We start from the raw sequence: 21676 nt of genomic DNA, 5'->3' as shown, positions 1-21676 counted from the left end.
TATAATTGTCTGTTCTGGCGGATCTAGCCCACACTTCAAGGCATCAATCCTTTCTGTGTGCGAGTCTAACCCTGAAATGCGTGAGTTCTGGTCATAGGCACCCAATCGGGCCGTATAGGTGGAAATGTGAACTATCTTTTCTCTAATCCACCGCGTGGGTCCACCGTAATCTGTGACCACTCATCAGTGGCCTGCTCCAATGTACTTTTCTTTATATCTAATTAGTGCAAAGGAAACAAATTTAATAAATCATTAGATAGATAAATTAATGAAAAAGGATACAAATTCTGTTTCTATAGAGTTGTGACAGCCCTCTGCCTTTTATTCAGCTATCCTCAGCTGAAAAGCTTCTTGATATGGCTGAAGAATGTCTGGGTAATCCTTCATGAATTTTTCATCTACGCACTGTGCATCTGTTGTGGGTAGATTCTTGAATTTTAGTAAGAATTTTCGTGTCACAAGGCCACTTCTCGTGGTTCGATCCTTGTGAAACAAAATCTGTTCAGGCTCCAAGAGTTGCTCTGTTTCTTCAACTTCTGGGGGATCTTCAGTAATGGGTTCCTTTGGTTCTGGTCCTATGTAAGGTTTTAGCAAACTTACATGAAAAGCATTGTGTATTTTCAAATGAGCAGGAAGCTCAAGTCGATAAGAAACTTCATTTATTTTCTCAATCACTTTGAAGGGTCCAAAGTATCTATTGGAGAGCTTTGGAAAAGATGAATTTGACCTGAACCTTGTTTTAGCCTACTTTTATCAAACTTTAGCAAGACATATTGACCTTTTTCAAAAGCCAAAGGTCTTCTTCGTTTATCTACTTGCTTCTTTTGTCGCTCTTGGGCAACTTTGATAGTGGCTCGAACTTGATCCATTGCTGTTTTTAAATCTGAAGCAAACTCATCAGTAGCAAAAATCTTATCTTTAGTGCTAATAATTGGAGGAGGAATCACTTTACCCTGTATTATTTCATTTGGAGCTCTCCTTGTGGATGAGTGCACTGTATTGTTGTAAGCAAACTCCAATAATGGAAGACATTTCTCCCATTGTGACTTAGGTTCACTAACATAAGTTTTCAACATATCCAAAAGAGTGAGATTCATCACCTCTGTTTGGCCGTCAGTTTGAGGATGAAAAGCTGAGGAGAACTTTAAAGTGGTTTCCAAATTCTCAAGTAAAGCACGCCAAAAGTTACTTGTGAATTTGGAGTCTCTATCTGAAATGATCTCAGAAGGCATACCATGTAATCTGAAGATATGTTGAATGAAAAGTCTTGCAGCCTGTGCGGATTTCAATGTTTTATGACATGGAATAAAATGTGATTGCTTGCTGAATCGATCAATTATGACCCAAATCATATCATGACCTTGAGGTGTTCTTGGAATACCTGAGATGAAATCCATTGTGATAGATTCCCATGGATCTTTGGGCACTGGAAGAGGTTGCAACAATCCTGTAATCTTCTGCCTATCATACTTGGATTTTTGGCATACTAGACAAGCCTCAATGAAGTTATGTGTATCTCTTCGTAATGCTGGCCAATAAAAGTAGCGCTCAATTGCACTTAGAGTGGCTGCCGTCCTTCTATGCCCTGCATAAGGTTCATGACTTTCTTTAAGCACCTTTTGTCGAACAGGAAGAGTAACACAAAGGCGATTGTTCATGAGAAGGTAACCGGCTTTGGTGGAATAATTTGGATGAGAACCTCCTTTCTGTAAATTTGATCAAATTGCTGCAAAATTAGTATCTTCATCATAAGTATTTTTCATCGTTTGAAAATCTTCATGATGAGCCACTGTAATAGTTGCAATGCGAGGCACTCTAGAAAGTGCATCAGCAACTACATTTTGTTTCCCTCAAGTGTACATAATTTGAAAATGAAACATAGACAAGAAATTTTCCCATCTTGCATGTTTCTCCTGCAAATGCTTTTGAGTCTTGAAATACTTCAAGCTCTGATGATCAGTTTTAATAAGGAATTCATTGCCTAAAAGATAATGTTTCCATATCTTCAAAGCATGAACCACTGCTAAGAGCTCCTTTTCATAAATGTCATACATTTTCTCCACATCATTTAGACTGCGGCTTTCAAAGGCTACGGCATGGCCTTCTTGATTTAGCACTGCACCAATACAATCACTGCAAGCATCTGCTTCCACTTCAAATGGTTTTACCAAATTTGGAAGGATAATAACAGGTCCAGAAGTAAGAGCTGTTTTCAGCCTTGTGAAGGCTGCCTTCTCTTTTTTCTTTCATTGGAAAGAGGTCTTCTTCTTTGTAAGGTCATGAAGTGGAGAAGCCATATGTGCAAAATGCTTGATGAAGCGGCGGTAATAAGAGCATAAGCCAAGAAACGATCGCACCTCATGTACATCATGAAGATGAGGCCATTCTTGGATTATCTTGATCTTTTCAGGATCCATCTGAATCCCTTCAGAAGAGATGACATGCCCAAGGTAATTTATTTTACGCATGAAAAATTCACTCTTTTTACCATTTACCAAGAGTTGATTTTATTGAAGTAATTGTAGAACAATCTTCAAGTGCTGATGATGCTCCTTTTCATTCTTGCTAAAGACAAGAAGATCATCAAAGAAAGTACCGATATATTGTCGATGCTCTCTAAAGATGCGCTCCATCATTCGATTAAAGGTGGCTGGTGCATTGGTTAATCCGAAAGGAACCACCAGGAAATTCATAAAGACCGTATGAAGTGCGGAAAGCAGTTTTGTGTACATCTTGTGGTATTACCCTAATTTGATGATAACCACTCTTTAGATCAATGCGGCTGAAAACCTTTGAGCCTCCTAGACGATCCAAAATGTCGTCAATTCTGGAAATATGAAAGCGATTCTTCACAGTGATTTTGTTGAGGGCTCGATAATCAACACACATCCTGAATGCGCCATCTTTCTTTTGAACAAGAAGAACTGGTGAACAAAAATGGTGAGCTACTTGGCCTAATTAGTCCACGGTTGAGTAGGTCTTCGACTTGCTTTGTGATTTCTTCTTATTGAGGACGGCTCACACGGTATGGTGCTATATTAGGAGGAGAACTGCCCGGAATAATATCAATACGATGGTCTTCTGGCCTTTTTGGGGGAAGGTGATAAGAAAGATATTCCGAAAAACAATCTTTATACTTTTCCAAGAGCTGAAGTCGCTCTTGGTTTTCAGCATTCATATTATCTTTTACATTAGTGACATAAAGCAAAGAACATTGAACACAATTCTTAATTGCTCTAGAGACTTGCATATGGCTTACCATAAGTATGGTGTCTCTAGAAACTCCAGCTTGGATCTCGTACTTCTTGCCTTTGTTGGTGAGTTCTACCTTCTTTTTTTGAGAGAAGATGGTTGAATCTACTCTATGATTCCAAGGTATGCCAAGAATCACATCGCAATCATCAAGGTCTCCGATACAGAAGGTATCTTCGTCACTGTAGCCTTGAATTTGAAACTTGAGCTTGCCAATGTAGGGTGTCACAGTCTTCACTGTGTCACCTTCATCGGTATTTAAAGCTTGGCAAACTTCTGCCGGAGTGTCCATCTCTTCATTCTTTAATCCAAGCTCTTTAGCTAATTGCAAGGAAATGACATTTTCATTCGCCCCAAGATCTATCAAGAATAGTGCTTGCTTACCTTGCAACTGTCCCCAAGCTTTCAATAATTTGCGCATCTCTGGAGTGTGAGTTGTGTTTGCAACTACATCACTGATAGCATTGATTTTCACTGGCGACTTAAGCTTGTTGTCAGAAACCTTGCTTTGTCCTTTGTTTGGACATTGCTTCGCTATGTGGCCTATTTGTCCACATTTAAAGCACTTCCCTTATTTCATGAAGCGCTGCTTTTCTTCTTCGGAAAGTTGCTTTGCTTGTGGGTATAGATTGGAGCGAAATTGAGGAGCATTACGAGGTGCATAGAGCTTTATCTTCTTTTGATTTGATGGCTGCTTTCTTCGCTATGTGGCCTGTTTGTCCACATTTAAAGCACTTCTCTTTTTTCATGAAGCGCTGCTTTTCTTCTTCGGAAAGTTGCTTTGCTTGTGGGTATAGATTGGAGCGAAATTGAGGAGCATTAGGAGGTGCATAGGGCTTCATCTTCTTTTGATTTGATGGCTGCTTTTGCCGCTGTTTTGTCCTTCATTTGGGACTGAATACTCTCTTCTTATCATTCTTTTGAAATGATTTGTTGCCATTGTGCTCCATTTCCCATATCTCCGCATGGTCAATGAGTTTCCAGAGACTAGAACAATGATAATGATTAAGAGTAGTACGAAGTTTAAAATGCAAACCTCCTTGAAACTTCCTAAGCTTTTCCGAACTACTGATCTTCTTGAAATGTTGGACCTTCAAAAGTAGCTCCCAAAATCTCTTGGTATAGTCACCAAGTGACTCATTTTTTCTTTGCCAAAGCCGATCCCATTCCATTTTTACATCTCTTTTGAAATGAACAAGAAGAAATTGGCTTTGTATCATGCAAACAAAGGACTGCTATGATTTTGGGGCAGCATGATCATATTCCAACCCCGTCCACCAAGTATGGGCTAGGTCGGTCAAATGTAAAGCTGCAAACTTAATCTTTTCTTTTTCTTTATACTTGTCACGACCATACAAAATTTGAAATTGACGAATAAACTTCAGAAGAAGATCACGATTTCGGGAACCATCATACATACTGAACTTGATCTTCTTTTGAAGTTGAGATAGTGACTTAGTCTTCTTCTTCTTCTTATGCCTTCGTCCATGCCCGGATCTTGAGGTTGAAGATGATGAAGTGCTTGATGGGGATGAAGATGGAGACGAGGGTGAAAAATGTCGACGCCTTTGACGATGATAAGGTCTTCCACGAGAAGGGTGTGACTCTTCGTCACTAGAAGAGGGTCCATCAGAGTAGGCGCCAAATGACTTTGAAGAAGAGGATGAGCTTCGACGCGATCTCTTTCTTTGTCTTGAAGTAGAATGGGACTGCCTCTTAGAAGTAGTTGGACTTCTTGATCAGCTCCTTTCATTGGTATGGCTTTGTCTCCTTGAAGCAGATGGGCTTTTTTCCTTGAATTCTTTGGGATTCTCAACTTTTTCTAGTTTGAGAAGTTGCTCACGAATTTGCTGATTCTCCTCTCTAAGACTTTGAATGGCTTGAAGGATAGCACTCGACTGATCCATTGAGACTCTAAGAAAAATATGCTCAAGCACTCAATGTAAGGGCTGAAAACAAATAAACTTATAATTGTAAGCACTACCAGTGTTGGGGTGAGGACCGCCGAGCCAAAGCTCTGATACCACTGTAAATGCCCCGAACAACGTAGTATGCTTAACAATTATGATATTCGCTTGTTTTCAAGATTTAATATAAAAGAGAATGAACACTTAAAGCTGAAAATGAAAATTACTCATAAAATTACAGCCATGAAAATGTAAAAGTAATGGAGACAAGATTGAGGGTTGAAGATGGGCAAAACTTTTACATTTTCATGGCTGTAATTTTGTGAGTAATTTTCATTTTTAGCTTTGAGTGTTCATTCTCTGTTATATTAAATCTCGAAAACAAGCGAATATCATAATTGTTAAGCATACTACGTTGTTCGGGGCGTTTACAACTTGCCCCCCTCCCCCCCTTTTGTCCTTCCCCCTTTATGACATGGCATTTCTGTTTCTTCCTCCTCCAAGATTCTTGTTTCCGTTTCTATTTTTGTTTCCCCGTTTCCCTTGCTATGACCCACTAACATGTGCACCACCATCACATTGTTCTATTTTGATGCTATGTTAGCATGAATCTTGAAGTGTATAATTAACTTCTATGAATTTCCTAGAAGATAATTTCCTGTTGGAAGTGGTACCCAAAAGGTCTTGATTATGTGAGTGCGCAACGGAACACACACACACACACACACATATATATGAGAGAGAGAGAGAGAGAGAGAGAGAGAGAGAGAGAGAGAGAGAGCAAAAGATGAAGGAAGAAAGACTGCTGTTTTACGAAAAGAAAAAGGAAGAAAGACTGCATTGTAGAAGAATGCTGAATACAATGATGGGAACTGATCAATTCTTGCACGTAGCCCTAAGTGTCAGTGAGGGCACCAGATCAAGCTGAGATGATGATAGTGGCACTGGAATCGGAGAGTGTCGGATATGGAGAGTGCAAAGCTTGCAAAAGATAAGTGATCTGCCAAGTGAGGGAGGGCTGCGGTATATAGAGAACTCCCACCAAAACTGGTTGACTGCAGAAATATGCCCTTAATCTATCCAATTGCTCCTAGGAGAGGCAATAAATGTCACAAGACTGTGACAACTAGTACATTTTTGCTGATTTCTTTATTACATATTTTGTTTGGTTTTTCTTTTTGGAAGGATCCCTCTTGAAATCTAAACGCCTAAGTTGCATGGCCAGTATGTGAAACGGACAGGAATGTCTAGTGAGTCAAGACTGGACAGTTAAGGTCCAGTACAAGTCTGGAAGAGATTGATGGCACTGTAGATTGACAAGCCTGGAAGAGACTTGTGAAAGTGTATATGGACAAGTGTGTTGAAAAACTAGCCTGGAAGAGACTAGTTCAAAGTGAAGATGGACAAATCTGCAAGAGATTAGTCCATGTGGGGTCATCAGTGGAAATTCACTTTCAGTTGAGCTACATTACAAATTTGGATGTAGCTATAGTCTGTAAAGATGGTCAAAAGACTAGTGGGATGCAATGGAAGCAACTCCTAAAATTTATGGAGTTAGTATTTTTGGACCTCAGAATCTGTTCGCGTCATTATCTTCGTTTTTGTACGAGGATTAATCCTCTAGTCTGTGCCGAGGTCAAATTTTGAACCGAGGATGGAGAATTTTAGACCGAAAGGTTTAAACAGGAAAATTGTTACATGTATGTCATGTGTCACAATTTGGGCATAAATTCCCAAAAGAGAGAGAGAGGGCAGCACAAAAACGAGTTTCAATGCATGGGGGGCTCATTATTTGTGAAAAGGGAGATGGATTGTTGCAGATGGAGAGCTCTTGAGAGCTGGTCTACCTTGTCTATGATGCACAGAGGCTTGAGCTTGCTTCCTACTCTCTCTCTTTCTCTCCCTGACAGTGTGGTTATGCTGCAGAATCAAGGGCCTTTCTTCTGATTCAGGTACAGCTGTGTGGAATATGCTGATTTTGCATGAGGCAAGAGCCTCCTTTCTCCAGGAACAGGAGCAGTTGTATGCTGTCCCAGCAGGGACAGGTGAGGATGGTAATCTCACCAAGTAAGTGTCTGAAACAACATTGAATCAGTACTGTCTTTGGACTGTTCAGAGGTTGTTTCAGAGCCCAATTGATGTCAGAATCAAGGGGCACTTGGCCCAGATGATGTAGGACAGTGCAGGGAACAATATGAGCTGAGAACAGGTGTCAGAACAGGTCTGAACCAGTAATTACAGTGGGCTGAACAGTACAGGGAGCAATATGAGTTGTAAACAGGTCTCAGAACAGGTCTGAACCAGTAACTACAGCAGACTGAAATGGTCAATTCTGCACTCCAACCAGAAGATTCAGACTTGGGTAGAGTTTCCCCTCCTGGTCAACTTGATTTGGGTCAGTAATTGTACTGTTATGCTGTCAAATTTCACCCAGAATAGGTGAAAGACAGCCCATTGTACTTTCTCTTTTTAAAATAAAGAAATACTGCAAGGGGCGCCTAACTGAGGGGCCAACAGGGTGTCTGTGTGGCAACAGGAGCATTCTAGCTTCCTGTATTTCTTCTTGATTTTGTGTCTTTAAGCTCAGGTAAAGTGGGTGACTGTTAATTGGGTGAAAGCAATTATATATTTTAGTTGTACACTACCGCCCTTTCCAATGAACAGGCCGGTTATAATAAATGCTGGCCAGCTGCTCATGTGCAGTCCAACTGAAATAAATGCAGAGTCTACTGACATGGCAGCCCACACATGTGGCACAAAAAATAGCAGACATTGTTACAAACCTAGAGAACCTAGGAAATGCACATTGATATGTGCAAACATCAAGAAAGGATAGGAAATGTACCTAAAACTGCCAGAGCTCCCATGTCTCCGTCATACTTTGAGAGGAGCTCACAACCACAGATGACAGATTGACATGACTAAAATAGGCAGGCTAACACCTCCTCTTAGATCTTGGGAGTGTCTAAAGACCCAACAACCTCACGTGATGAAGCATAGAAGCCTTGGGCAAAGGCTCTGTGAAGAGATTAGCTGCATTGTCCTTCGTGTGGGACAATAGGCCACCGCCAGCTCAGAATCCACGATCCGCTCTCGAACATAGTGATACTGAACCTTAATGTGCTTCATACAAGCATGAAACACTGGGTTGTTTGCCTGAACTAGAGCACTTTGGTTGTCCATACATAGCTCGGTAGGTCTTGTCGGTGGAAAGCCAATCTCTGCCAACATATGATGGAGCCAAACTGCCTCCATAACGGTCGAACATAAAGCATGATACTCAGCCTATGTAGAAGAAATGGCTACAATAGACTGCTTCTTATTGATCCAAGAGAGAGCTCCCTATCTAAGAAGAAGACATAACCTGTAGTAGTGGACCGTCTTGAATCCACATCACTTGCCCAATTAGAGTCACTCCATCCAGAATGAGTAACCCCCTCTCCATACATGACCTTGTAGGATCGAGTCCCCTCAAAATATTGAAGAACACGCAAAGCTAGTCTCCAGTGATCCTGAGTAGGAGTCTTCATAAGAGAAGACAACAAAGCCATCACAAAAGAAATATCTAGCTGAGTGTGGATGAGCTAGATTAGTGAACCAACAAGACACCTGTAATGGGTGGCATCTATAAGGGGAACTCTTGCTGCCACAAGCTTGGACTTAGGGTCCATGGAGCAAGAAATAGGCTAACACTTAGCCATACCAAACTCCGAAAGTATCTTGGAGATGTACTTGTGTTGGGAAATGAAAATGCCATGTGCCATCTGATAGATCTCCAAACCAAGAAAGAAGTGGTGGTTCCCAAGATGTGTCATGTCAAACTCCTATTGCAAAATGTCACACGCAGCCTTTATTTTCTAATACCTATCAATATTTTGTGCGGTAAGAAAAATACTTTTGTCGAGTATGATCAACCTCTGGAGCATCTCTCCTTGTGATGATGAGATCATCCACATACAAAATGACCAAAACACACCTACCACCCTCAACCTTGTAGTATAGGTTGGGGTCATGATTTGATCGATGGAAGCCATTCTGAAGAAAGAATTGATCAATCCTCTGGTACCAACCTCTAGGAGTTTCCTGAAGGCCATAAAGGGCCTTCTGCAATTTGTAGATATGGTCCTCCTTTCCCTGCTCAAGAAAACTTAGAGGCTATGAGACATAGATCTCCTTCTCAAGGACGCCATTCAAGAAGGTAGACTTGATGTCCATTTGATACATAGGCCAGTGGTGGTGGGCTGCAAGAGCCAAGTTAGCGTTGTCGGAGGGGTTTTTGTCGAAAGGTCGAATCCCTTGGGGATCAGAAGTAGAAGGAAGTAGAGATAGGAGATGGAAGAGAAGATAGAGAATACCCAAGTGGTAAACACGACAAAAACAAATCACAATGAATTGAATCAATATGTATTGAAAGAACCTGGAATCTTTGCACTACTCAGAAGCAATCTCCAGGCATTAGTTCTCCTGGAGCTCTTTTGTAGACCAAAAACGTGGATCAGAAAAATCAGCTCTTTCTCTGCTGTCCGGAACCCAAATCTGATGGCTCTGTTAGCTCTGAAAGGGGGGTAAAACCCTAGGACACCTGGTCACGGATCTCCCAGATCACTCATTCTTCTTTCAATTCAATCTGGAGTTTTCAGCCTGTTTATAGCGATCGCGACGCGCGCGATTTCCTCAATCTGTCCTTTTTTATGATAAATCTCCTAATTGGCTGAAAAAGCAACTAGCTTTTTGCATGCCATCCTAATCTAGAAGCTTTTTCTAACTTTTTTGGATTTTTTACAATAAATAATATAAAAATTAGACTAAAATTATCCAAAAATCTAGTATTTTCGGATAATCTATGCAACTCACACTAGTACTAATGGCTCAGATCACATTGACTCTCTAGATCAATAGAAAAGTCGGATGATGATGCATTCCATACTTTTTCACACTGTGTCCTCATAACATCACAACAGCGCGTATAGTAGACATCCAAGCCATAGTTGGAAATGTCTTAAAATAGTCCAAATCTATCCTTTGTGCAAAACCCTTGGCAACAAGTCTGGCTTTGTGCTTGTTCGAGGAACCATCTGCTAGATACTTGGTCTTATAGACCCACTTCACACCTATCACCTTCTGCTTCTGTGGATGTAGAATCAACTCCCAAGTTTGATTTTGCTCGATAGAGTCAAGCTCATCCTGCATAGCTTGCCGCCAAACATCTTGTGCAAGAGTCTCATCAATTGTAGTAGGATCTAAATCTTGGAGAAATTGTGACATGAGAGCATAGTTCACACAAAGTGAACTATCCCGATGGGTCTTTAATCAGGCTAATATGTGTGGAGTTGAAGGAGTAGCAAGAAAGTGAGTAACAATTGAATCTTGGATGAGTTGCCTGTACCAACAACGAATCTAAATAGACGCCTCCTACTGCGAGGGAGACTGAACAGTTTGCGAAACTTGCAAGGTACATGTCTGTGTAAGGGACTTTCCCCCACGAAGTGAAGGTAGATCCTCCTAATTGAAGGAAGGCTCCCCCTGTGAAGATTGAGTGGCCCTAGAAGACTCTTGAAGGGAGAATGAAGGGGTGGAAGTACTCAATGAAGAAGTAGTCGGATCCCTCAAAGCTGGACGGGAAGCCAGTGTGGAAGGAGGAGGAGGAGGAGGAGGAGGAGGAGGAGGAGGAGGAGGAGGAGGAGGAGGAGGAGGAGGAGGAGGAGGAGGAGGAGGAGGAGGAGGAGGAGGAGGAGGAGGAGGAGGAGGAGGAGGAGGAGCAGCAGCCGAAGACGAAGGAGAGGTGCTAAGAGGAAACTTGAAAGGAAGGAGAGGAATTGAAGGTGGGGGAGGGTCAGTCAATGATGTGATGAAGAATCACCTGGAATAGAGCCATCAATAGGATCCTCGGAGGTCGTAGACTCATCAAAGATCACATCTCGGCTCACGTCAATCTTCCGTGTCTTCGGGTCATAGAGCCAATATCCCTTCGTGGTAGATCTATATCCCACAAAGATGAGCTTCCTTAACTTTGAGTCGAGCTTCGTCATCCTCTTCTTCTTGTCCACACGGACAAATGCATCACGCCCAAAGATGTGAAAATGAGACATGGAAGGCTTATTTCCAAGGAAAGCTTGATATGGAGTTATGTCTTGTAAGGGAGAAGGCGGAGATCGGTTGTGGATGTGAATTGCAGTAGCCACTACCTCACCCCAAAGGGAATGAGGAAGACCATTATGGTCCAATACTAATCGGGACATCTCTAGCATGGTTTAATTTGCACGCTCCACCACCATTCTCTAATGGTGTGTTCGGATGAGAATACTCCATCCGAATGTTGTGATCCTTGCGAAACTAAGAAAAGAGGTGTGGACTAAACTCCACCATGATCTGCTTGTATGCCACGGACTTTGGAAGTATTCTGTGTCTTTGCAAACACCTTCCACTTGAGAATTGGAAGTTCGCCCCGCTCTTGTACTCCAAAAACTAAGGCCACACATAACGATTGAAGTCGTCTACAATTAACATTAGATACTTAGCCTTCCCAAGGAAGGTCGTGCCCATAGGTCCGCAAAGGTTAGTGTGCACCAACTCGAGCCGCCTAGTCGCAACGTGTGGATTTGGCAGCCTATGTTGCTTGCCCCTCAAGCAGCTAGGGCACAAAGTGCAACTAGGAGGGAAATTAGGAAGTCCCTCCACATCTTCTTCTAAGAAGCTCGCTGTATCGCATCATTGTTCAGATGACCATAGTGAGCATGCCAAAGCAGCCCAAGCTCATGGAAAGACCTTGTGATTAAGATTGTGAGCGTATAAAGCCTATCGTCCTTTGTACCTATCCAAAGAATTGCACCTGTAGAGGCATCCTCCACGGTAACTGCATCTAGTGTAAAGACAACTTAGGTAACTAACTGTGTAAGACCATGAACATACCATAGGTTAAAACCCAAATCTGGTACATAGAGAACCCTGACTGAAGAAGAGTGCCTATTTTGCAATAAAGGAATAATCCCCACTCCTTGAATGGGAACGGTAGAGTTGTCACCAATGGTGACAGTGCCCCCTTGGGAACTCATGTCATGATGCCAATTCTATGTGTAGGTCATGTGAGAAGAAGCCCCACTATCCACGAGCCAAGGCTTCTCGTGTGTGGAAGAAGCAAGAGCTGTATCCTCCTTGGAAAATACATGTATAAAGACAGACTCTGTCATAGTTGGGGTTGCCTTCAAATCCTTATCCTTTGGCTTCAAATAGGGGTACTTCTACCATCACTTCTTCTCGGGGTGAGTGCCCTTCCCATAGTGTGGGCACTTGGGCTTCTTCTCCTTCAAATCCTTCTTGTCCTTTTCTTTTTTTTGGCCTTCTCCTTCTTCTTCTTCTTCCCTCCACCTGTACATGCAGTAAAGACCTTGGTGGAGCAAGATCCATGTGAAGTATGATTTTTAAATGGAAAAAAAAATTACTTTTTTGTGTCTTTTTGAGGTTTTGGACCCCTATTATTCCTTTTATGAGAGAAAGTGTTGAGCTAAAAATTCATTATATCTTGATTAGCTCTTTAAAATAGCCCCAAAATAGCAAATTACTTGAAGTTTCATTAAATGGGGAGCGGTTCTAAAGAGTTTCTATGTCTTATATGCAAAACCCTAATTTGGAGGATCCTTCTTTATCTATAAATAGACATGCTGCCCACCGTTCAACCCTGTACCTTGTCTTGTAGGTTTTAGCGATCAACCCTCTTCCACTAGCTGTCCAGCCCCCCAACGAGTGTTGCTATGTGGTCTATAGCTTTCGCCCAACCTCCCACTGCTGCCCGTGATTAGCTTCCATCATCTACATCATGCCATTTTTGTGTTTTTAGTACTTTTCTTCATAAGCCTCTGCTCTGACTAGTGGTTTCCACACTTGGGATCCATCTCCGGTGGACGATACACATCGACACCTCCCTCAGCTTGCTCCCATGAGAGCCATCGGCTGAAGGACAACTTTGCCCTTGAGCATTCGGTACATTCTCATTCATTTATAGCATTCATTCATTCACTTCAGAGTTCTTTGTCTTCTCCATTTGTGTTTGTGTGTTTTACTTTTTGAGTTTTGAGTTCTGTGTTTTGCGTTTAGGGTTTGAGTTTTGCACATCATTGTTTGAGTCTTTGTGTTTTAGTCATGGTCAGTACGCTTTGTGTTTTCTTAGTGCAAACCCTAGTATATTTTCACATGGTATGAGAGCCGATGCTCATGGAGGCTTGATTTTATGCAATGTACACGAATGATACATAATTGATTCATAATGGCTCACACATCTTCTCCGGATCCCATGATGTCTTATGAGGCTTCTGCATCATCATTGGAGGCCTGGAGGAGGCATTATGGACTCGGCGAGGAAGATGACATCTCACCTTCACCTCTACCCTCTTTTCTTATTTTGTTCCAAATTTTAGTCTCTTGATAAAGGAGGAGTTTTAAGAGTACTTGTGCATCATGTATAATTGAGCTTATACCCCTCCTATCAGCTTTGCTACTCCATTTGGACTGGTTGTTGGTGAGGCTGGCCACCTCTCTGATTATGGAGGACACACGATATTTGGGACGATTGGCAATCCATCTTCTTTATCCCAACTAGGCCAAGTCTCATGTTCCTACAGACCCTTTGAGTCGTATGAATCAAAACCCTCTCATATTTGTCCTTTTGGTGTGTAGGATCCGGATCATTTTCAGTATATAAACTTCAATAGAGGGGGCTCTCGAAGTAGGAATCCTTCATCAAGTATATCTACATCTTCTATTTTATTTGAGCACATAAACCACTCTTCTCAAATCCCTTCCATCCCACCCTCTTTCGTTCCACACCTCGGTCTTCTCTCTTATTCATTCCAAAACCTCGGATTACACTCCACTTGTGCATCCAACACGCTAGGAATTGGATCCTTCATCTCCGTCCTCACACTTTTGCTTTCTCTGCACTATATTCTACCTACCCTCACTTCACTATCTCTTTGCACCTTGGTACGTTGTTAGGGGAAATGCAACCCTTTAACACCATCCCTTCCACATACCCACAAGTGAGTACTTTTCACCCTGGGGCAATTGTGATAGACATCCCCCTCACTACCCCTGGTCACTTACCTTCCCACTTATCATCCTTCTAGATGCAGGGATACCCATCCTTTGCTTATGATGCATCGTCACATACTCCATGGGCCACTCCTATACAAGGATTTCTATCTTTTGCTCTATGTATCCCTATCTCTCCTCCATGGGCTACTCATGTGATCACCATGCCTATTTTTCATTAGTCCATGCCCACTGTTGGATCCATTGTGCACACTTTCTGTATGCATGGTGGGCACTCTAAGATTAATTCTTGAGTGTATTCCACTCCCCCACCCTATCCACCCTATCCACTCTACCCACCTATCCCATCCTACAACACTGCCACTTTTGTTGCTATGGCTAAGAATGCCTTCACGAATAAGATTTGTTTTAACGGGTTGAATTTCACCACTTGGTCAAATGTCATGCAACAAGTGCTTGAATCTCAGGGACTTTGGACCTTGTCATTGGTCTAGAGCCTATGTTGGACCCTTGATCAGTTCACCGTGAGCACATCCACATCAATAGAGAGCCTGCAATGCCATAGTTAATGTTGACTTAATGTACGGATCACTTCTCGAGTTCCATTGTGAGTTACAACATTTTTTCCTTGTATCTGAGCATTGGAGTCATCTCATTGACTGCTCTGCGGCACGAGATCGCACTTGGCAGATCAATCTCGACTTTGAGCTTCAAGAGTTTTCCATTAAGAAAGGGGATGATCTAAAAGCTAAGTTAGCCAAATATTGGCAATTACTTGTTGAGTTTGCCACCACTAGCTCCTTGAAGTTAGATGATGATGAGGTTACATTCTTTTTGAATAAGCAACCTTAAAAATATTTTCATTTCATTCAGCACATTATCTTGTTGTCTTGATTGCCACCTTTCTATGAGTTCGACTGTCAGTTCTTGCGTTACGTAAGACTGTATGATCAAGTCCATAAGAAGTGCTTCACATATTCTTATTTAGAGAGTCATCTGGTTGCCTCTTCATCGCAAGGGAAATTGGAAGTGGCAAGAACTCTTTAAATGTGAAGGCAAGTCAAAACAAGGGTGACACCCCTTCCTTCGATGGACCCAAAGAAACAAAACCCATTTGGCAACAACTCCTTAAGAAAAATAGGTTTTGCTCACACTACCAGAGATCGGGCCATGTGGACGAGGGGTGTCGTACTAAGGCCTAGTCTTGCTGCTAAGAAACCCTAGCAAACCATTGCCATTGCCTTAACTCCTACTAGACAGTCTAGTGGGGTTGTGCCTCCCACTGTTGCCTCATTTGCTCCATCTGTCCCAATGGCAATTGGACATGTGGCATGCAGGCAGTCTCAACAGCCTATGCTTTTTGATACTTCTGAAGGATTAATTGATTGGTCTGCTAGCTCCCCACCCATTGCACTCTTTGCATCCATTCCTAGGTCATCCTTTGCACCTTCATCTAGGACCACTTCTCCACCTCGTCAGTTGTTTCATTGGCAGAGACCTGTCGATAGATATATGCAGTGGTGGCCCTGTCTTTAGTTTTTTCTTCTTCCCTTTCGTTGCATTCACTTATACATACACACTCATTGCATTGTTTTTTCATTTAGCTCTCATTTTCCGTTTTGGTTTGCTTTGGAGCATCTCATTACTAACCTTTGTTTTGTAGATTTTGATATCTTTTGTAGGGATTGTGTTTCAGTGTAGGGTTAAGATGCAGGTTTGCATGGGTCCTTCCTGGGTAGGAGACATGGGATGTGCACCGTTCCTTTGTGGTTTCATCTTCCTAGAAGATTTTCTCTTCTACGAGCATGGAGGTTTCCCCTCTCAAGACGGCTCGTACAACATCTCTCCTGATGCTATCACAGTGGTGACTTCTACCTTGCTCTTCAAGTCAAGGTGCTTCATCCTTATCATCATCTTCATGGTTCTTAGCACCACATGAAGATCGACATCAGGCTCCTCTTCCTTCTTGGTCATTGACATCTAGGGTTGAGAGGGGGTTCTTGCCCTTTCATGGCATTCTACAGGTTTTGGCACTTGTAATCGACATCGGCTCCCCCTTAAAACAAAGAAAAAAAATGCGCGGTTACGGCAGCCAATGAGCACCCTTTGTCCGATGCCTTGTTCTCTTTGGGGTAACTACTTAGACTCCCTTGGTAAGATAACCATCGCCTTCATAGTCTTGGTAGGCCACTGGGCAGTTGACATGCACCCTTTTTCCGATACCTTGGCTATGTTGGGGTGGGACACCTTGGGGTAAAAATGGGCTTGATTTTTTCTTTCAATCCCTTCTTGGTTCTAGTTTTGGGCTTGAGAGGGGGTGTTGAGCTAAAAATTCATTACATCTTGATTAGCTCTTTAAAAGAGCCCCAAAACAGCAAATTACCAGAAGTTTCATTAAGTGGAGAGCAGTTGTAGAGAGTTTCTATGTTCCACATGCAAAACCCTAATTTGGAAGGATCCTTCTACATCTACAGATAGATAAGTTGCCCACCATTCAGCTCCATCCCTTGTCTTGTAGCTTTCAGCCATTACCCCTCTTCCATGAGCTGTCCAACCTCCAGCGATTGTAGTGTGGTCTATAGTTGTCGCCCATCGTCCCACTACTGCCGATGATCAACTTCCATCATCTACATCAGGTCGTTTTCGTGTTTTCAGCACTTTTTCTTCATTAGCCTCTACTTTGACTAGTGGTTACTACACTCGGGATTCGTCTTCGGTGGATGTCACACATCGACACCTCCCTCAGCCTGCTCCCATGAGCCACCAGCTGTTGGACAGCTTTGCCCTTGAGCATTCTATACATTCTCTCATTCATTTACATCATTCATTTATTCACTTCAAAGTTCTCTCTCTTCTCTATTTCTGTTTGTGTGTTTTTGAGTTTTGAGTTTTGTGTTTACGTTTTGACGTTTTGCATTTTGCTTTTTGCGTTTAGAGTTTGAGTTTTGCACGTCAATGTCTGAGTCTTTGTGTTTGTGTTGTGGTCATACATTTTATGTTTCCTTAGTTCAAAGTTCAAACCCTAGCATAACTTCACAGGGAACTGTATGCAATTGAATATACTTTGAAGTATTTGTATGGTCCCAAAGTGGTTATAGTATTTGATCAGGAATGCATTAACTGGCTTACCAATCAAACAGATTTGAAGGGCTGTAAGGGTGTATGGGCTGAACCACTTCAAGGATTGGATTATGAACTGAGATACAGTAAAGGGAAATACAACATTGTAGCAATTTTCCTTAGCATAATTGTCTTGATAAATGAATCAAGATTTGCTTTATTCACTATTGATCTATTTGAATCACTGAAAGGAAAGTGTAAGGATGATTCTACATAGTTCACTACGTGGAAAGCCACTGAGAAAGGGGAAACAAATTTACAGGCTTCCATCCAAGAAGGAACAATGATGGATATTCATTATGGATTCAAGTGGAAAAGTTTTACTAGCAACGATGGTTATTTATTCTACATAGGTAGAGTATGTGTCCTGAAAGATAAAAGAAATGCATGCTGGATACTTTTAGTGTTACAATTGCCCGGGGTCTAGGACTTAACAAGATTTATAGTCTTGTTAAAAGCAAATTTTAATGGTCTGCAATGTATAAGAACGTCTTGGCCTATGCAGTCAAATCTACTAAATGCCATGTCAATAAAGCTAAAAGGTTAAACATTCTTTTGGGAAAATGGGGGTGTCTCCATGGATTCCATAACAGTGAGGGGGCATGACTTTGTGTGAGTAATTGTGGAAATGCTAACCAAAATGGTTAGGTTCATTCCAACCTAATGTGATGCAAAAACTCTAGCATTGACTAGGTTGTTCATAGAGGATCTATACCGAATATAGGGCATACTGATAGATCTTGTTTTGAACTGAGATAGAAAGTTTTGATAGTCACTCTTAGAGAGCTATGTTTAGGAGATTGGACACTAAACTTAGCATGAGTATGGCGGAGTACATGCAAACTATTGGGCAAAGTGAGAGGGTTAGCCAAATCTTAGAAAATATGCTTCAAGCACATGTTACAAGACAACAAACTAATTGGAAAGGGTAAGTACTTATAGAGAGTTTAGTGCCAAGCATGCGTCTACTAGATATAGTCCATTTATGCATACGTATGGGTTTCAGCATAGAGCACCCAATATAGTAGGTTTGCAAAAGGAAAAAGTTTATGCAGCAAAGGATTTCTTAGAAGATATGAATGAAATGTTAAAACTTGCTCAAAACAACATTAAGAAGGCACATAATAGAGCTAGAGCCTATGCTGATCCACATAGGGAACATGCCTATTTTGAAGAAGAGCAAGTTTATTTAAAAGTACATAAAAGGTCTGAAACCATGAAGATGGGACAGTGCTCAAAACTCTTACCTTGGTATTGTAGTTCTTTCACATTTTAGAAGATAGGACTGATGGCTTACAAGCTTCAACTACCTGTCATGAGTAAGGTTCGTTTCAGGAGCAAGTGAGCACTATTCAAAGGCAGTTTCCCAATTTAGAGTTAGACCTTCCCAATATGGTTTTTGAGGACCAAAACATTTCTTAAGGGGGAGAAAACATCACCTAATTTAAAGTGACCTGACAAGGATACACCAGAAAGCTGTGATTGTATGTGTTTAAGTTATACATGTACAGGGTTGAAGGGACACAATTATTATGCTCACGTAAGTTGTTCATTTGAACAAAGGCCAAGGCTAAAAAATTAAGGCTTTAAGGCTTAATGTGTTTGAATAGGTACTTTAGGCACACATAAGTTATTCGTTTTTATCAGAGGCCAAGGCTAAACAATTACAGACTTTACGTGAAATTAGTGTATGTGAATAGGGGCTAAGGCTAAGTAAGTTGGTGATGTGGCAGCCATGCACCAACTTACTTAGGATCAAGGTATAATCAATAAAATTAGTTGTGTAAGGTCGAAACATGAATCAAGACAGCCTTCGCCTACTTGAATAGGGGCTTTAGGTACACATACGTTATTCGTTTTTATCAGAGGCAAAGGCTAAACAATTACAGGCTTTATGCGAAATTAATGTGTGTAAATAGGGGCTAAGGCTAAGTAAGTTGATGATGTGGCAGGCATGCATCAAGTTACTTAGGATTAAGGTATAATCAATAAAATTAGTTGTGTAAGGTTGGAAGGTGAATCAAGACAGCCTTCACCTATTTTCTTACTGCTTGATTTTCTTGCTAATCCTAATTTCTGTGCACAGCAGCAGTCACTATTAGCATTTGATCAATTTAGGATATGGCACAAAGATAAGACATTCTGCACTACTTTTCAATTGTTAAATTTGAAGCTTTTTGGACAGTTTAGACAGCCTGAAATTGGAAGATCTTTCATGTTCAAAAATGAATATGTTTTTTGATCTGCAGGTTTTCAGTGAAATCTTTTCATGACTATCCCTAGCCTAAGCAGCCTATTGACTTTGATTGCTACATGTATTCCCATTGTGTTTAAATTGTGAACTTTCCACATTGAGGGCTTCCACCTGTATTTGGTGATTGTGTGTGTGGTTGTGGTTCTTAAAGTCAGTGGGGATGTGTATTGATCCCAGGATGGTAATGATGAGAATGTTCGATCCACGGCATTGAGCTATCCACAGTTTCACTATCTACAGGTAAGCATTAGAAATATGATTCACTTGAATTTTTTTCTAAGTGTTTTCTATATTCAGTCAATGTTAAATAGTAGGTCTTTCCACTTGGTGTTGGCAGCATTTGGACAATACTCCTGTCAACACTGAAAGACCAGGAGAGCTTATTGCATATTACAAAATTGCAAGTAAGTTAGTGGAGTTTCTTTCTGAATTTATGTCTTTTTCTTCTTCATTTATCATAGCCTGTTACATTTTGTTAGAAATTACTGAAAGCATTGCTCGTTTTATAAAAAATAAATAGCAATCTTAGTCAGAGCATTGGGAATCAGATGTCAAAATTTTCAATGGATGATAAACATTAGGATTTTGATGTGGATACATTCTTAATGTTGTTCAAGTCTGATGCTTATGAATCTCTTGCATTACACAAGTTTGAGATCTGTGTATTATGAGGTGAATAATCATTTTCACTACCATCAATTGACTACTCTGTATGGTATCGATGCTCCATACATTGAAATGTCAAATATTTGATGTGAGAAAAAACCAGCTTATCTTCTACAGATTTTGGTCTTTGATTTTATTTTCCTTGACAAATAAAACTTTTATGATGGGTTTCTATAGTTAGAGATTCATATCCGTTACAAAGGGCAATAACCAGGTGCACTATTGAGATTGACTCTAGAGATGGTTGGTTACTCACCAGAACAAGGACATATTACCTTCCTTCCAAGGTTAAAAAGAGAAGGCATGAGTGATAGGTTCACTGCACTGCATTCCTCTTTTACCACTGCTGTGCCCGAGTGAACAAGTCACCTCATGTTTGAGATGATGGTTTCAGGCTTAACGGTGTTGAGTATGGAGTGTCCAGCCGTTTAGAGTTTTTGGCCCTTTCTTGGTCACTATTTCTGGCCAATATAGGCATATCTATGTAGGCAGTGTGCACTTTTACTTTCTTAGTTCTCATTTCAGTTGTTTGCAGCCCTCCCTTGGTTTCCTTTCTGCCGTTATGTTATTGTGCTCTTTCTTGCTGTCCACTTCTCTGCATCACTGTTGAAATTCTGATATCAGGATGCCCATGCTTTTTCCACCATTGAAGCTTTCCTAAAAGGCAGATGATTGCTGTTCATGGGAGTGATGCAGTCCTGTTGATTGAAGAAAAGTTCAAGATCTAGAAGAGGTCCATCAGACCCCTTATGAACTTCACCAATGTTGGACATGATCAAAGGCAAAGTCCTAATTCTAGAGGATGTTGCTAAAGGCAAAGTCCCAATTCAAAGCAAGGTTCCATTCACATCCAGGTTGCTTGATTGGCATGATAAGCACATGGAATGTGAAAGTCTAATAGGATGCCATGGCTGGATTTGAGGACTGTAAGAGTGTTGTCAGCATTGTATTGCTCAATACTTTTGAGAGTGTTGTCATTCTTGGTCAGTCACAGGCTTACTCTTTCCGTTGTATTGGTCTGTACTTTCAGGTTCCTCAGGGTTATAGGTTGGTTTGGAGCAGCTTGGAGGAATGGCTTTAGCAGCATTTCCCTTTGCATGCCCTTCAGCCTTATTCCCATGGTTGGATTGGGATTTGGTATACTAGAATGATTTCCTAAAATCGCTGGCCTATCAGGTCTATCATAAGATGGTTGAGAATAAGAGATGGGTGATTGAGAAAGCAAATAAAGTTTGGTCTTTGAGGGATTTTAACGGTAAGTGGCGTGATTGGTTGCTTCGGTTATGAAGGCAAACTGGGGATCATGTGTAGGCATTCAGTGTTCTCTCTCTTAGTATTACTTTCCTTGGCAGAGCTTTGCCATTCTCTCGTGCTCTTGCCTTCAGCCATCATCATCACCATCATCCTTGGAGCTATGTTTTCATCAGCCATC

General features: G+C 41.3%; 1 protein-coding gene across 1 annotated transcript in view; it reads left to right on the top strand.

The window, feature by feature from the left end:
• CGL1 (alpha-1,3-mannosyl-glycoprotein beta-1,2-N-acetylglucosaminyltransferase) overlaps positions 1-21676 on the top strand; it is a 162524-nt gene that overhangs the window by 49470 nt on the left and 91378 nt on the right. Inside the window, exons 8-9 of the mRNA XM_087697038.1 lie at positions 19756-19818; positions 19916-19982. Coding sequence (XP_087553164.1) covers positions 19756-19818; positions 19916-19982 — 130 coding nt within the window. The remainder of the gene's footprint in view (positions 1-19755; positions 19819-19915; positions 19983-21676) is intronic.

This window comes from Lygodium microphyllum, chromosome 17, assembly GCF_053477565.2.
Source record: "Lygodium microphyllum isolate KBCC chromosome 17, Lygodium_microphyllum_v1.1.10, whole genome shotgun sequence".
NCBI lineage: Eukaryota > Viridiplantae > Streptophyta > Polypodiopsida > Schizaeales > Lygodiaceae > Lygodium > Lygodium microphyllum.
Note: the sequence above shows the minus strand (reverse complement) of the source record. Positions and strands in the feature narration are given on the sequence as shown.